Genomic DNA, 16,683 nt, shown 5'->3' on the forward strand with positions numbered 1-16,683 from the left:
CGCGCCCAGCCTCTTTTTGCCATTATTTAAACTGTGAATCTCACATGACCTCCAGAGCTTCTCCACTTGGAGTGGTACCCCAAGGTGAGGGCATCTCTAGTTGTACAACAGTGTGTGTGGCAGGGTTGGGGGAGGATGCTGCACAAGGAAGAATAGTCCTCTCCCAAATGCCAGGGCACCCCACTGAGAACCAGGGGGGCTAACTCATCTGGGGTTTGTGAGCTTCCTCACATTCAGGCTTGGGGGGGGCCGCTGACTTTACCCCCCTCCTTGCCCCCATATTGAGCCTGTGACTCCATGGCTCTTCTACTCCAGAGGAAGGGGGGCAGATCAGACCTGCGGGCCTGTCTCAAAACACTCCTGCCACAGCCTACGCGGGACCCACCAAAGCCACTCTACACAATATTTTTATTGATTTGTTAGTAAGGCTTAAAATAGAACACTCCTGAGAGAGGCCACCTAGGGTCTTACATTTACACTCCCGTGTGAAAAGGCTGATATCATTTCCTTTCCTGAGAGCAGTTTGTTTCCACAAACCTAGAGAGAGGGTGCCAAAGGAAGTGCAGGGCTCAATCACTTGTGTGTGTTGGGGGGTGCAGGTGCGGGGGAGGTGGGGAGGGCTTGGGTTGGGGAGGACTGAAGACAAGGGGGAGGGAGGTGGGAAATCCAAATCCAAACTGCTTCATACCGGCTCCCGAGTGCTCCAGAGCCCATCTGAATCCTCTGCCATCTATGAGATCCTGAACCTTCTGTTCCAGAAAATCTCCCCTCAGCCCTCTCCTCCTTTCCCCACCAATCCTGAAATTAGGGTTCACTATGCACCAAACCAGACTGCTCATCATTCCCTAAAAGCAGGCAGCTTTTCAGGACCATTTTGTTCAGAGCATTTCCCAGCTCTCTTCTCCACTCATATCCAAACTGTCCCTCCTCAGTTCTCGGTTTCCAGAACCCTCCATGCTGAAGGACCCTAGGCTACCATGGATGAAAACAGTGGTCTTCAGTCCCAGGCAGGCCAACCTGGGTGGGCGTGTGAGGACTGTCGCACCCTCATGCAGGGCCCACATCCCCATCTGGGGCATGTCTACACCCCAGCGTGGCACTGCGCCCCATCCGGGAGGTGGAGTACAGTTTGGCGCAGAATCCAGAGGAGGCACCATGGCCGAGGCAGGTCATGAGGGGGCACACTGTGTAGCTGCCAGACAGGAGTCCCCCTCCCACAGGACTGGGTCTCGGGGAGAGATCCTTTTCCTGGTGCAGAGAAGGCCCCAGGCCTGTGTGCAGTGAAGCCCCACTCAGAGGCCAAGGGAGGGTGGAAACATCTCTCAGGAGCTTCTCCCACCTGGTGTTGTCCCCCCAACATCAACTGACCACACTGCCATCTCCCCACGTCCCCTCCTAAGGCTCACCCAGGCTCTAAATTCTCCGGTGCTCCCTTTCACCAAGCAGGTTCCCACTGGTCCCGCCCCACCCTGACTTCAGGTCCCTCAGCTGTGACCCCCATACCTTGGCTGTCTGGTCCTCCAGCAGTTCCCAGGCCCCCTCCCCCAAGGCTGAAGGGAGCCTACCGACCACCGCAGCTGCTCCTGAAGCATCTGTCATTAGTCTCTAGGAGAAGACATTCTGGAAGCACTCCCACCCACCAACTCACCCTCCTGGGCCCAGGACCCACCTGTCCCTCCTATGTCTTGCCCCTCCCCCATCCCCTCTTCCCCGCCCTGTCACTCACCCCAAATATAACCCCCTCAACACTTCCCTGTGCCCCACACCTCCGCCTCACATGGGACTTCTGCAGACCAGCCGTGTGAAGGCGGAGGGCCCTCTGCCCCGCGGGCGCAGACCCACCTCCTGTCGTGCAGCTCCACGCGCCCGTCCGCCGTGGAGAGCCGCTCGGACTCGGGGCTGTTGACCCTCCGGTAGCGCAGAGAGCGGACTGGGGTGGTGGGGGACTCTGGGGGGGCACGCACTGGGGAGCTGGGGGCCCCCACACCTCGGCTCTGCTCCTCCTCCACGCAGGGGGTCTGCAGGAGAGGGAGTGCGGTGAGCCGGGGCTGGCAAGGCGGCAGGGGCAGAGGCTTTCTCGGGTGAGGGAGGTGGTGGAGGGTGCGAGGGTCCTGAGAGAGGGTCCTGAGACGCAGCCAGGCCAGGGCGGTGGAGGGGACCCGGAAATGGAGGCAGGGCGAGTGGGTGGACAGCTGGGGAGAGGGCACTCGTGGGGAACAGGGTGGGGGCCCAAGGGCTGGGAATGGGGGCAGGGGGGAGGCCACCAGCGCCCTTCAGTTACTTTGCCGATGTTGATCCGGAGTTTGTTTCGGTTGACATCTGTCTCCTCCCAGACTTCCGCCTCAGGACCCCCGGGGTGGGGGACAAGGTGGGCGCTGGGGCCCAGCCCCTCAGAGGGCCTCCCAGGCAGAATTGGGGGTGCGTTCTCCTGGTCACTCAGGTGCTCGCCCTGCAGCACATCCTCGGTGTTCTCCCGGAGCAGGTCCCCAGGCACGGGCGTCACGTTGACCACCCTGGAGAGGACAGGAGGGAGGCATGGGCAAGACTGGCGGGGGTGCCCTTTCCTCCCACGGCCCCTTCCTACAAGCACAGGCCCTGGACACCACGGGAGAGAATGGGCACAGAGGAGGCCCTGCAGGGTGGGCATGTCCCCTAAGCCCCTCACCATCCACAAGGCCTCTGAGACCAGACCACCCTCAAGTTGGCAGGGCCCCCACCTGTCTCCATGTACTTAGGAGACCCTGCTGTTGTGCAAGGGCTTGCCAGATTTCCACTGGCATTCACTGCCTGGAATGGGTCTAAAAAGAAGAATCACTTTGGAGTTCCTTGAGCAATCTCTGTGCAGAGCTGGGCACCATAAGCTGCTGCCAAGTCCTGTCAGTCTCCTTCCTGAAGGTGTTGCCTGGAGCCCCTGCCCATTGCTCCCCTTGCTTATTTCTGGGGCTGGGTGGGGAGCCCCTTCTCACTCCAGCACCCCTGCCCCGGGGCCAGCTCTGTATTTGTGCCTGTCAAATGGTTCTGAAATGGCTAACCCGTCTATGGCAGATATTCCAGCCTTGGCTGAGAGCACTTTGAGGACAGGGGCTGTAATTTTGTCTCTGAGCCCCCGTGGTGTCTAGGTGTATGGCCTCAAGACATGTTCATTAAATTAATGTGAATGATAAGACAGAGAGAAACTATGGGGTTCAGGTAATTTCACTTAGGGTTCCCTGCTGCCCAGGGAGCCCACCAAGGTCAAAAACCCCAAATGAGAACGCCCACTCTGTGCTCAGATTGAGGGTGGAAATGGGGCAGAATTTCCCAAAGTTTCGGAACTCCATTGTTGAGCACCAAGAATAGGAGAGACGGCCAGGTGCAGTGGCTCACATCTGTAATCCTAGCACTCTGGGAGGCCAAGGCGGGCGGATTGCTCAAGGTTAGGAGATCGAAACCAGCCTGAGCAAGAGCGAGACTCCATCTCTACTATAAATAGAAAGAAATTAATTGGCCAACTAATATATATAGAAAAAATTAGCTGGGCATGGTGACACATGCCTATAGTCCCAGCTACTCGGGAGGCTGAGGCAGGAGATTTGCTTGGGCCTAGGAGTTTGAGGTTGCTGTGAGCTAGGCTGATGCCATGGCACTCTAGCCCGGGCAACAGAGTGAGACTCTGTCTCAAAAAAAAAAAAAGGCCGGGTGTGGTGGCTCACATCTGTAATCCTAGCACTCTGGGAGGCCGAGGCAGGCAGATTGCTCGAGGTCAGGAGTTCGAAACCAGCCTGAGCAAGACCCCGTCTCTACTAAAAATAGAAAGAAATTAATTGACCAACTAAAAATATATATATACAAAAAATTAGCCGGGCATGGTGGCACATGCCTGTAGTCCCAACTACTTGGGAGGCTGAGGCAGGAGGATCACTTGAGCCAGGAGACTGAGGTTGCTGTGAGCTAGGCTGACGCCATGGCACTCACTCTAGCCTGGGCAACAAAGTGAGACTCTGTCTCAAAAAAAAAAAAAAAAGAATCAGAGAGACAGCCAAGTGTGTCCAGGTAGGGAGAAGAGGAGAGGGCTGGCTTGTCCATAATCCCCACTCCAGGCAGGGGTCAGCTGCTGCCCCACCCGCCCTCACCTCTCCGGAGACTCACCCAAACATGGCTGCCGTTTGCCGGGTGTTCTGCTGGGGTGGGGTGGAGGTGCTCGTGGACAGGAGGGCATCAGTGCCTGCCTTCTCCCAGTCAAAGGCCTCATTCTCTGCGATGCCCCGCTCCTTCATGCTGTTCTCAAACACCGACATGATCAACTGCAGGGGATGGGGGTGGCCGGAGGACAGAGAGGTGACCCGGGGGGCTAGCCAGGAGGAAGGGGCTGTTGCCGGGATTGCAGGGGAAAAAGAGGGGCCTTCCAGGACAGGAATGGGCCTGGGGGGTGGGCATTGGAAGGAGAAGGGCACATTGATTTGAAATGAAAACATGCACATGGTATGCAAATTAGCATGCAATTTATCATCTTGGATTAAGCCCCACTGGCGGGACACAAACCCTCTGAGATCCGTGCCCTAATTACCATCTCCTACCTCCTCTGCCGTTTCTACACATCGGCAGCCCTGAACCACTAGGAGTTTCCTACCCCTCCACGTGGGGCCCTGCCTCTGCGCAGACTGCTTCCTCTGGGGGGGCCTCCCCACCACACGGCTTCCCTTCTATTCAGTCATCATGGGGCAGGTGCTGGCTTTGAGCTGCTCACTTGCCTATCGGCCTACTCCACATCCCTGGTGGCCAGCACAGGGCCCAGCACAGGGCGTGCTTGCAGCCTGTGGTCTGGGGACTGGGGACACCTCCGCCAGCAACTGAGGCTCTGTGTTCAGAAGATGGCAGGCAGCTATAGACACTCCAAGGCCCCCAGACGGTTCCACTTCTGGCATGGATCTCTCTAGAACCCAGGGAAGGTTCTCTCTGCTGACAGGACCTTGTGTGCCTGACACTGCCTGCGCTCACCACAGTGTGCAGCCTCGTGCCTGGCATGTGTGGATTCCGGCAGAACACTGCTGATGTTCCTCCCACTCTCTGATCAGGGTCAGTGTGTCCCATGGGTGTGGGGATAGGGGCTTGGAAAGAGCCGGATGTACCTGAGCCCTGCTCCCAAACATGATGTCAGGCCTCAGTTTCCACATCTATAAAATGGGAACAATCATCCCACAAAGCTGCCTCCTGCAGCTTTGATGTAAAGTACTTGAAAGCACTTGGCTTCATTAATTAGGTACTGGAATAATAATATAAGGCATTCCCATTCTCATCAAAGGCTTATTTTAAGCTTAAACGAGTTAGTGCATAGAAAGCGCTGAGAACAGGGCAGGCTCTTGATAAACCTTAGCTGTGACTACGTCACAAGAGCACACAGCAGTCTGGTGCAGCGGGGAGACTGGGACAAGTCAGCAGGGGCACGGCACCTCAGCACCTCGGCAGGAGCGGGTGCTGCGGGAGGATGGTTACCCTCAGAGGGGCGTCCAGGCATGTGGGGGTGGGTGGCAGGCTCCCACCTGGTAATCGGGCTTGGTGAAGTAGTCGAGGCTGGCGATGTGGTCCAGGAAGAGGTGGAACTCCGAGGGCATGTGCTTCAGCAGCATCCGGTGCTCATACTTCTCCTTGATCATCCCCACCTGCTCCTGGAGGCAAGAGGGCAGGGGAGATGGAGCCACAGCGGCCCCCACGCCCCCGCTGCCCCCTCAGACCCAGCTGCATGGGGCTCACCTTGTCCTTGATCTTCCTCCAGGGCAGCTGGCCCACTGCAAACTCCACCAGCATGTAGAAGAGGGACCACAGGTCATCGTGGCGGCCCATCTCCTGGGGGCGGGGTTGAGGGAGTCACCTGCAGCTCTCAGGCCCTTCCCTGGGAATGGGCAGCTAACCAACCCTTCTCTGAGGGGCATCTGTCAGGGAGGCCTGACACCCAGGCCCCTGTACCAGAGCTGGGGTCTCCCCGAGGCCCCAGTTCTATCCCCGACCCCCCAGTACAACAGAATCCCACAGTCAAAACTTCTTTCTATGCTTCTCGCCCCACAGTGATTTGTAGTGGGAACAGAGAATGTGGTTCCAGGAAGAAAGGAAGAAGGTGAATCCAAGGAGGCCGACAGTGGGGCCTTCTTCCAACCTAGGGTCTCATTGTCCTCTCCCCTGCTTGACGTCAGCTGCCCCCTCCCTAGTGGCACAATGCACCCCAACCTTGTCCGTTCTGCCCCCACGGCCCTGAGTCCAGGCTTTGGCACTCACCCGGTTCTTGTGGGCATTGACTGAGGCATAGCGAACAGTCCCTCGAAACCCGGCCACATTCCGAGGCTGCAGAGGAGAGACCACCACCAAGAACCTCACCCACTACCCCCTGACCTCAGCCACATCGCCACCCACTACCCAGCCCAACTCTGCCTGCCCTAACCCTGGCCAGCTGCCCTGGTTGGGAGTGAGCCTGACACACCACCCCTGGCATCTGCTTTCTGACACCCTGGTCCTAACCTGCCTCCTGATGCTGCTCCATGCCCAGAGTGGACAGAGAGATCACAAGGTGTGACAAGTGGCATCCACCAAGGGCCCAGGCTAAGGGAGAAGGGGGACAGGCCAAGCATGGACTCCAGAGTTGGGTGGCACTGATACTAAACACGAGGCCAGGCCAGCTTAAGTAGCTGCAAGGAAAGTTGGTGAAGGGTCTCCAAATCAGGGAGTAGGGGAGTAAGTCCTCTACTGTCCTCCCGGCCCCAGGCAGGGAAGCCCAGGTATCCGGTGTGTGGCAGTACTCACAGGCCGAACGTCCCCCGTGGTGTTGGTGTACTGCCGGGCCAGCCCGAAGTCCAGCATGTAGCACTTTCTGTAGGTGGAGGGCAGCCTGCCCATGGCAAAGTTTGACTAGGAGGAGACAGCAGCGGTGAGCCCTGGGGTCTCCAACCCCACCTGGCCCACCTCAAGGGGCACCAGGGAACAGTTCTGCAGCAGGTGAAGGACCCTCAGCCCCACACACTCACACACAAGGAAACCATCACCAATCACATATTTGAGGCAGGTCATATCCTAGGGACAGGTGTGATTACCCTCATTTCAGAGATAAGGAAACTGAAGGTCAAAGAGCTCAGGGAGCTTCTCTGAGATTACAAAGCAAGTGATGACTCAGCCACGGTTTGAACCCGGGCCTGTCCGGTCTAACTCCTTGGGACTCCCAGCAGGACAGGGAGGCTTGGTGTAACGGGCCTGCTCTAAGGCAGCAGACCTCTACTTCTCTTGCTGTGTGACCTTGGGCCACTCAACCAACCTTTCTGGGCCTCAGTATTCATCCCTCTAAATGGGAGGTGTTTTTCTAGCACCAAGATCCAAGATGCCACAAAATCAGCTACTTGGAATTCCTTAACAAGCCCCAGCCCCTATATCCCCTTGTCTCAATCCCTCCATCCCTCCCCAGCCCCTGCACCTTCCTAGGTTCAAGGACTCTTCTGTCAGGGCAAAGGATGAGGAAGAGGAGAGAACAGAAGAGAGGGCAGGGTGTTTGTCCTGGGAGGCGGAGAAAGGGACACGGGGCTGGGTGCAGAGCAGGAGGGGCTCAGGTAGGAGAGGCTGTCTTGTCCCAACTGCTGCTGTGGAGAATAAACGGGGACCCAGGGAGACAGGGGAGGAAGCAATGCTCTCTGGAAGAGGGGAGAGCGGGGTGGGGGGGGGGAGGGCAGCGCTCACCGGCTTGATGTCGCGGTGTAGGAAGCCCACAGAGTGGATGGCCTCGATGGACTCCAGGATCTGCTTGCCCAGCCGCAGCGTGGTGCTCAGCGTGAAGGTGCCTCGCGGCTGGCTGCGGCGCAGGTCAGCCAGGTTGCGGCCCTGGGGTGGGGCGTGGGGTCGCAGAGACCTGCCTCAGCTGCCCTCCCAACCACCACCACTGTGACAGTCTGGCCAGCCTCACCCCCAAAGGGCTGTGCCCACTCCCCACACCCAGGGCCGAGTCTCCCTCCCCTGCCCCCCACTGTGGAGTCACAGCCCCATCTCCTGGTGAAGGGAGAGAGGATGGGGCCTGCCCTGGGCTCACCTGGAGCTGCATCACTACGTAGTTAAACTTCTCATTCCTGCCACAGCCGATGAACCTGCACACGTGGTCCTTCCCTGGAGGGCAGAGACATGGGTCTCCAAGTCCTTCTTACTCTTTCTTACTCACTTCTGGTCCTAAGGTGGGCCCCTGGTGCACCCTTGGTTCCTGGTTCCCCCAGAGCTGGCCCCATGAGTGCCTCTCCCATCACTTCCCTGCTCTTAGCCTCATCATCTGTCCCAGACTCTGGCTCCACTACCTCCCCTACGCCAGGGACCCATCTGTAACAACCCAGCTTCTTGCCCCAACACTCTCTTAGACTGTGGCTCCATCACCTCTTCCCTCCACCATACTATTAATACATCTCCTCCTCCTGCCCATCTCCTGCTCCCACCCCCTCTCTCAGCCCTGGGCTCCCTCTTCTCTTCCCTCCCATCCCCCTGCCCTAGGCCCGCACCTTGCAGCTTTTTGAGCACAGCCACCTCCATCTTGAGGACCTGCTTGGGCTGCTGGGCTGACTCCACCTTGAGGGCCACGTTCTCCCTGGTCAGCAGGTCCATGGCCTCATAGATCTCACCAAAGCCCCCGCCTCCGATCTTTTTCAGCTATGGAGATGGGGGATAGGGGATGCTCAGATCGGGCTGAAGAGCTCCTCATCCTACCCCTGCTGGGTTGCATCCTTCATTGGTGGGGGCAGGGGGTATCCTTGAAAGGGAAGACTACATGTCTCCCTCGCCCCACCCAGGGGAGAGGAGTGCCCCTACCTCCTCTCCTAGTGCCTGAAGGCAGAAAGCTCAGGCCATGGGTATACAACTATACACACACACACACACACACACACACACACACACACAGGGCCAGATGTCAGAGTGGGTAGTAGGAAAGGGTAAGAGACCTGTGACTCCATACAGACATGGAGACAAGCCTACGTAGGATGCTGTCTTGGATCTTTTCTTCTCTAGAAGGTCAACAAATATCATCCTCCTCCATCCCCCACCTGGATGAGCAACACCCCCTCACACCAGAAGGAAAACCAACTCAAGACCTCCCAGCCTCAGGGTGGATCAATCCCCTAGGGAAGCCACCACTTCCTAGGGTTGGCAGTCTCCTGAAAGATGTCACCAGAGGGAGAGAGTATTTGGGGGAGGGGGCTTAGCAAGGGTGTTCACAGCCCATGTTCACTACCAAAGCTCACATCACTCCCTGAGTGCCGGGTCAGATACCCAAACCAGGGCGAGCCTCCTCTCCAGGCAGGGGCACTGCGGGGGCATGGTGGGAATAGGGCTTTGGAGAAGACTGGACTGGCGATCTGACCCCTCAGCCCTCTTCCTCCTGCCTCCCAGAGCAGCAGTGACAATGGCAGAGAGGAGAGCTGAGATGGAGGCGAGCAAAGCCGAGTTCTAGGAAGGGATTAAAAATCACCCAGAACTCAGAGGTCCTGGCATCTTGGAGGGTGAAGGCACTACTGGCAGAGATGGGGGAGCAGGGAGAAGGTGCTGAGTTCCAAGTGAGGCCTCATTTGGTCTCAGAAAGATGTACAGCTCGATTCTCTCCCCCTCAGGGGGCCCACCCTCATGGTGGCCTGACCTCTCTGAGCAGCTTGCTGGGCCCTCGCTGTTGGCTTGTGTCTCCCCAGCTGCAGCTGGGCTCTGATCACCTGTAAACTCCCAACTGTAGGCCTCCTGCATCTCCCAGCCTATTCCTTACCATCTGTCCAGCACTCGAATGCCTAATGATTGGTTAATGTTGGTTGACACCGGGAATGGAGGGAGGAAGAGGATAGAGCCGAGCTGGAGGATTGGGAGTTCCCAATAGGTTACAACTGAAGTTACTCCCAGCAGAGAGAGGAGGATGAAGGGAAGATTTAGAAGAGAAGTGGAATGCTTAGGGGGCGGGGGGAAACTTCAAGGTCCTTGTGCCCAGGAAGGAGACAGGGAAAGAGGAAGGAGGAAGAACAGTGAAAAAACAGAAAAAGTCAGGCTCTAGAAGAATCTCAGAAGCAAAAAGGGACAGACTCAGATTCCAGGGAAACAACGGCATCTCTTCCTCTGGGGAACTTCAAACTCAGGGGAGATGCTAATATCTTCTAGATTCCTTAACGGTTTGCTTGTGTGAGTACAGAGGAAAGGGCACAGGGGAGGGAACAATAACTGCATCTCAAATTCACAGATGTCATCTCAGTTAATCCCCAAAGGCTTTTGGCAACACAGGTGAAGAAGGTCACATGACTCCCCATTTTGTACAGAAGGAAAACTGAGGCACAAGGAGTGCAGTACCTTGCCTCATGTCTAACAGGCAGTAAATAGCAAAGCCAGGTTTCATTCAAACCCAGGCAATCGGAAGCAGAACCCACACTGACGCAGAATCCACGATGTTACAGGAACTATGGACCCCATCGGCTTTAGAAGAGTGAGTGCTGGGATTCAAGCTCAGATCTGCCAGGCTCCAAAGTCCTTGCTGGAGATAAGTAAGGAAGGCTCTGGGCAGTCAAGACAGTTATGACACCTACTCCCCAATTTCCCAGGGTGCCCAAGGGCATTTCTCTACCACCTTTATTCCAAACAGAGTCTACTTCTCCTTCTTTAGTCCCCTTCTCCTTACTTACCCACTCCCTACCCATTACAGAACCTTCCTAGTGCAGGAGCTGGGCGTCTGCACCCTCTTAACCAACATCCCCTCTCCCTGTGCCCTACAGCTAGGGCTGACTTATCTATTTGGCACAGTGACTAGGCCTGATACTTTTAGGGATTCATGAAAATGTTTTAATTTCTATTAAAATCAGAAGGGAAAAAAATGGGCTTCTAGGTCAAAGAGAAAAATCTAATATATAATATTAATATATTCCTCTTTTTACCAATGTAGTCATAAAACACAATTTTTAGTACTTTTCTGGAGGAACGGCCCCCAGGAAAGTCACAGTGTGGCCCTGCCCACAGCCCAGCCCAGGAACATTCGCTCAAGCTACCTTTGCCAAACCCTATTCCTCCCTGCCTCCTAAATTGTTCCCAACCCTGCAGAAAGACCTTCCCTAAACTAGAGGAGAAATATGACACAATGGGACCAGAATTAGTCCTTGGGAGGAAGGAGTCCTGGTTTCTCAGCCCAGCTTTGGGTGCCCTGGGCCACTCTTCCTCCTGACAAAATGTGGGGCTACCTTTGGTCACAATGACTCCTTCAGCTCTATGATCTTGATTCTTGGATAGGCTAATTCTTGTCAGACAGACCTGGTCCCACCTACTAGTCATAGAAACTTGGCAAATTAGCTAATATCTGTGCCTCAGTTTCTACACCTGTGAAATGGGGGTAATAACAGTTTCTACTCCACAGGTTGTTGAGATAATGCACACAAGGCATTTTGCACAGTGTTGGTGACAGCAAATGCTCAAAACAAATGCTAAGTTTTTATTATTGCTGTTGTTTGCTATTCTGATTCTGTGAAGCACTCCTCGAAAGAATAAAATGTTATTTTTAAATACTCCAGCTAGTACCACAGACCCCCATTTTCTCCTGGCCACAGCCCGTCTCTGGGCAGTCTGTCTTGGTTCCTGAGCTCTGCCTCCCATCTCAGTTCCATCCTCACTGGGAATAGCTGGTGGGAAGCTCGTGGCACCATCCTCTCCAGTTCTCCAAGGGCAGGGGTAGAAGGTGGGAGTAAGGAGAGGTCAGCAGGCCTGGCAAAGACTGCATACTCACCTCCCCCAACTCTCCCTCTCCATCTCTCCCCACTCATCTCCCACTGCCTCCCACAGAAAGCACAAGACAGTTCTAGCCCAAACTCAGCATGTGTGCAAACACTCTTTCTCACCTCTTCGGTACAAATGTCAGAAACTAAGCTCTTGTGCCAGGTGACCCAGGGGGTCTTGGAGGAACACTCCTCACTTTGCAAGACTCTCTTTCCTTCTATTACTGCCCTGGCCCCTCCTCCCCCAGTTTCTATTCCAATGCTCTCCCTCTCAGGAGGTCCCTCTCTTGGACATAAACGGACCCTGTCTCATCTCGTTCCCTAAGAGTCTCCCCCTCTTCACCCTCTCTGTGCCTTCCTCCCCTGCCTCCGAAATCCCACCTTTGGCGCTTTCCCTGGGCCTCTGGGGGACCTGCTCGGCCTGGGTGGCTGTTGCCACGGAGACCCTCCCCCTCCCTCCCTCAGGCCCCACCCTCCTCCCAAACCCCGCACCCCTGGTGAGCTGAGCCTCCGGACTACAGCACGCAGGAGCGCGCGCACGCGCGCACACACGCACACGGACTCCGGGTAAACCTGACCTCTGTCGGTCTCCCTCCCTCCCTCTCGGCTCCCCACTCCGGTTCAGACCCACAAGCCCACACACTGGTTCCCCCGACACTACTGCCCACATCATCCTGCCCCCGTAGTGATAAGACATCAGAGCGCTCTTAAGTGATGGACGAAAGGGAAGCGAGACTAGGGCTGATTTACAGTAGGTCCCGTTCCCCAGACACTGTCATTACCCCGACCCTCACGTGCCCCCTCCCATCAAGGCCCAAATCCCCAAGGAGGCTCGGACTACAACTCCCAGCAGGCCGAGCAGCCTGAAGTCCCGGGCCGGAGGAGGAGCAAGGCACGCCGGGAGATGGAGTCTCGGCGTGTTGCACCTGCCGCAGGAACCGGTGAGGGGAGGAGGGTGGATGGAGAAGATGGAGTGCGGATGCGGTGGGAGCAGCCTGCGGGGCCTCTTTCCCCCAACCCAGGCCTTTTCGTCCTCTGCGGACGCGGAGGGACACATGCTCATCCACTGTCCTTCTCCAAGGTCCAGCAGAGAAAGAGCCCCCTCCCCCACCACCTCCCTCCTCCCCACACCGGGCTCTGCAGCGCCTGCCCAGACATCCAACCAGGAGTTGTTCCAGGCTGGGCCCGACCAACGTGACCTAGCGGGGAAAGGGGTGAGAGAGGGCAGGGTTGGAGAGAGAGCACTGGGCGAAAGCGACTGTCCACACATGTAGGCAAAAATAATGACCTGCAAGCACTATGCAAATGAGCTCAGAGGCACCTCCCTCTTAGGGTAGGGGCGCCGAGGGCACCTGTTTTAACAAATCTCCAGGTCTTCTCCTCCTTCTCCCCTCCTCCCTCTTCTCCCCCCAGGCCACTCACTCACCACCTTCCAGCGATCCTTGACCACGTAGTTGGCCGGCAGGATGTCGGCCTGCTCCCCTCCCCCACTCATGTTGGTTTCGTCCTTAAGGGCGGCCGCTAGGCACTGCATCCGCCAGCCGGAGGGAGGGGTGTCCGCAGGGCCTGCCCTGGGGGGGCCATCTACCTGGGGGAGTGGGGAGGGGCTGTGAGTTGGGGGCAGGCTGCCGACCCAGGACCACCTTGCAGGTATGGAAGAGGGAAGCTCCAGTCTACTGGCAGGCATTCTTCCTGGGCCCACTGGGATTACTGGGGGAAGCATTGTGTAAGGGCCGGTGGAGGTCAGTGAAGGGAGATACGAACTACAAACCTGAGATGTGAAAATCAGCAACAGGACACACATGTTGATGAATAAAAGAGAGGAAAATGATGTGTGAGCAGGCTGTGGGGAAAATGTTTGCCAAAGAGACATGTGCTAACTAATGTGGGGAACACTTGCTAACCCGGGGTGGGGAGGTGCATACTAGACTGGGACCCCCACACTTGTGTAGGGGAGACCTGGGCCAAGAAAGACCCAGTCTGGGTGACTCAATCTGTGGTCCCCAGCATCCATACATAAACCTTCCCTCTGCCACAAAATGCCCGTGGAGCTGTGCATCAGTGACTTAGTGAAAAGGGAAGACATGCTGGCCAAGGGGTGGCCCATGGGAGACCCATGCCAGAGTGACTGCTAATCAACCCTGGGAGATGTGATAATCAAGAAAATGAAGAAAACTAAGGGAGACACTGCAGCCCCTTGAGGATGGTGCTAAGTGAGGAGGGTGCAGCCACTGAGAGGCACACACCATTCTCAGTGGTGAGATGAACCCCCTGACATGGGGTTTGGGAAGTGACAATGTGAGCAATGGGGTGAACATAGGTGATGGACTCCAGACATGGATGTTGGAGGGACTGCAGTCCCTTTGGCCACTTCAGAGGGACAGAGGCAGGCTGAATTGGGGAGAGCAGGAAAGTGGGAGCAGCCTAGCAGAAGGCAGGAGGAGTGACAGGGAGCAGCAGGTCTGGGTGGGCATGGGGTGAAAGAGTCTCCCACCACACCTCTCTGTGTCTGCTCAGGAATCAACAAGGAGGAACACACCCCTTGCCACATTAGGATGGGTAGAGATTGGATATCAGGGAGAGTTTCCCAACTGTGAGGGCTGGGAAAGCCAGGCACATGCTACACAGGGAAATGTAAATGTGTGTGTGTGTGTGTCTATCAGTGCATGTGTCCTTTTGTGTGTGCATGTGCCTTTGTGTGTCTTTGTGTGTCTGTGTGTCTATTAATGTGTCCATGTGTGTTTTCCTGTGTTTACCTATGTGTCTGTGTGTGCTTGTGTCTGGCTGTGAATGCCTTTGTGTCTACATCTGCAAGTCTGTGTCTGAGTGTGCTTTTGTGTGTTTTTGTGTCTGTCTATATGTGATGTGTGTGTGTAGGCAAAGGGCCAGAAGAGATGACTTTCTGAGATCTCTGCCAACCCGGGCAGGGTTTGGAACCAGGATCTTTTCCTCTCCTCTTCCCCCTTACACTTTTTACATGCACACTGCCATGCCCTCACCATGACTCCAAAGGGTCACAGGTAGGAGAGAAAGAAGGAAGTTACTCCAGCTGGAGGTTGGGGATGGGGGAAGCGGAAGAGCAGGAAAGTGACTAAAGATATCTATAGATAGGGTGGAGACGACATGCACCTGTCTTTCCTTGGGATGGGATGATCTCCCAGAGCTGCTGTATCTAGACATCCTGACACAGGGGGCAGGATGGGACGCGAAGGTGTGGAAACAACCTTCGACAGGTCATGATGTGCCTTGGGGAACATGTGGAGAAGGGATCTTCATGAGGAGGGACACTGTCACTCTTTTTCTCTTTCTTCAAGTGACTCAGCTAAGCTGTTTTCTCCAGTCCACACAACTTCAGAGTATCAGACTCTTCCCCCCTTCTGCCAAAGTGGAATATGGAGCATCAGGAATTTGGAGGGCAGTGAAGGCAATGGCAGGAGATGAAGGGAGAGGTGGGGATGGAGGTTCTAGAATAAAGATGGATGAGAGAGATTGAGGACAAGACGGAAGCAGCAACTGAACTGGTGGGGAAGGGGCCTTAAGTGGTTGAACTGGGTGAAGCCTGGTGGGCCTCCCAGTCCTGGGATGGCGGATTCTGTCACATCAGAATTTTCGTCAGGTTGATGAAGGAAATCTGTGTCCTGCTCCCATTTTATAGATGGGCAAACTGAAAAGGAACAGGTGAAGTGGGAAAAGGGAGCGTAGAGGCAGGAAGATAAATGTGAGGGTTACCTGCCTCTCCCTCTCCACCATCCCACTGTCTGCTCAGAGGACCACATGCAGCGCAGACTGGGTTGGAAGACACAAACTCGAGGAACTTGGCTGCCCACTGCTGCCCCTGAAGGCCCTTTGTGCCTGTGGAGGCATGGGTGTGTGATGAGGAGAGGGCTGGTGGAGGGGTTTGTATGGATACCTGCCAGAGAGTGTGTGTGCGTGAGAGTGTGTGGGGCCGACGGTGTGTGTGAGAGCGAGAGAGGGAGGCACATCTCTAAATGGCTGGGAGCTCACCATGGTATGAGACTGTAAGTGTCGATGTGTAACTATGCAAGGTGTGAGCCACGTGTGTGTGAACGTGGGAGCCAGGTAAGGCAAGGTGAAGAAGACCCGTGAGGGGCCATGGGAACAGGTGAGAGCGGCGTGTGGAAGGGGGCAGAGGGGAATGAAGGGATGAGAGGTGACAGAGGTGACAGAAGAGGGGGTGGGGAGGATAGAGACAGGCCGGAGGTAAGGGTGACAGGTGAGGAAGGGGCCTCTGGGCACCGCTGAGAGGGGCGAGGAGGTGGGTAAGGAGGCTACGGAAGGAAAGAAGGTCTGAGGACAGGGAGAGGTTATGGAGACCGCTGAATGACTTGTCAGCGGTGACGGGAGAGTCAGGGGTGCAGCCACAGGGCGAGGGGAGCAGGCGAGTAGGGGGCAGCCAAATCCCCGGAGGGCCGGCCGGAGAGGGTGGGTACGTGTGCTGGGGGCAGGGAGCGGTTCCAGGCCTGGCTGCCGCGGCCCAGGCCCTGTAGGCCGGCGCCCCGGCTCGGGCGGGCGGCGACGGCGGCGGGGAGGGGGCCGGGACGGCGCGCTGGGAGGGAGCCGGGCGGGAGGCCCGCCGAGCCCGCGGAAGGAGCCCCTCCCCGACCCCGGCCCGCCCGCGGCCCGCCCCGCCCGCCTCACCTGCTCTGTGCCCGCTGCGGCTGCGGCTGCGGCGGCCGAGGCAGCAGCTCCGGGCGGCGCATCCCCCGGGGCCGGGGAGGGGCGGGGGCGGCTCAGTGCGGCGCTGGGCGGCCCGCTCTCTCCGGCGGCGGCGGTGGCGGCGGCCTCCCGACCGGGACCATCCCGGCCCGGCCCGGCCCGGCCCGGATCCTCCTCGGGCGACGGCGGCGGCGGCGGCGGCAGAGCGGGGAGCTGCCCACAATGCACTGCGCCGCCAGCATCAGCACCAGCCCTGACATCACCGCCCCACCACCGCGGCTCTTACATC

General features: G+C 56.9%; 1 protein-coding gene across 2 annotated transcripts in view; it reads right to left on the bottom strand.

The window, feature by feature from the left end:
• Nucleotides 1–16,451, bottom strand: part of TTBK1 (tau tubulin kinase 1) — a 42,675-nt gene extending 26,224 nt beyond the window's left edge. The window contains exons 1-12 of one of the 2 annotated variants that reach the window (XM_012773132.2): nt 16,377–16,451; nt 13,144–13,305; nt 8,493–8,640; nt 8,039–8,112; nt 7,693–7,833; nt 6,772–6,876; nt 6,250–6,315; nt 5,731–5,823; nt 5,520–5,645; nt 4,129–4,283; nt 2,282–2,513; nt 1,843–2,018 (exon numbers count right to left, since the gene is read on the bottom strand). In XM_012773132.2, coding sequence (XP_012628586.2) covers nt 1,843–2,018; nt 2,282–2,513; nt 4,129–4,283; nt 5,520–5,645; nt 5,731–5,823; nt 6,250–6,315; nt 6,772–6,876; nt 7,693–7,833; nt 8,039–8,112; nt 8,493–8,640; nt 13,144–13,251 — 1,424 coding nt within the window. In that variant the 5' untranslated portion in view covers nt 13,252–13,305; nt 16,377–16,451. Of the gene's footprint in view, nt 1–1,842; nt 2,019–2,281; nt 2,514–4,128; nt 4,284–5,519; nt 5,646–5,730; nt 5,824–6,249; nt 6,316–6,771; nt 6,877–7,692; nt 7,834–8,038; nt 8,113–8,492; nt 8,641–13,143; nt 16,125–16,376 lie in introns of those variants that run through there. The other variant, XM_076003331.1, reaches the window with a different exon arrangement.
• Nucleotides 16,452–16,683: the final 232 nt, after the last annotated feature.

This window comes from Microcebus murinus, chromosome 5, assembly GCF_040939455.1.
Source record: "Microcebus murinus isolate Inina chromosome 5, M.murinus_Inina_mat1.0, whole genome shotgun sequence".
NCBI classification, from domain to species: Eukaryota; Metazoa; Chordata; class Mammalia; order Primates; family Cheirogaleidae; genus Microcebus; species Microcebus murinus.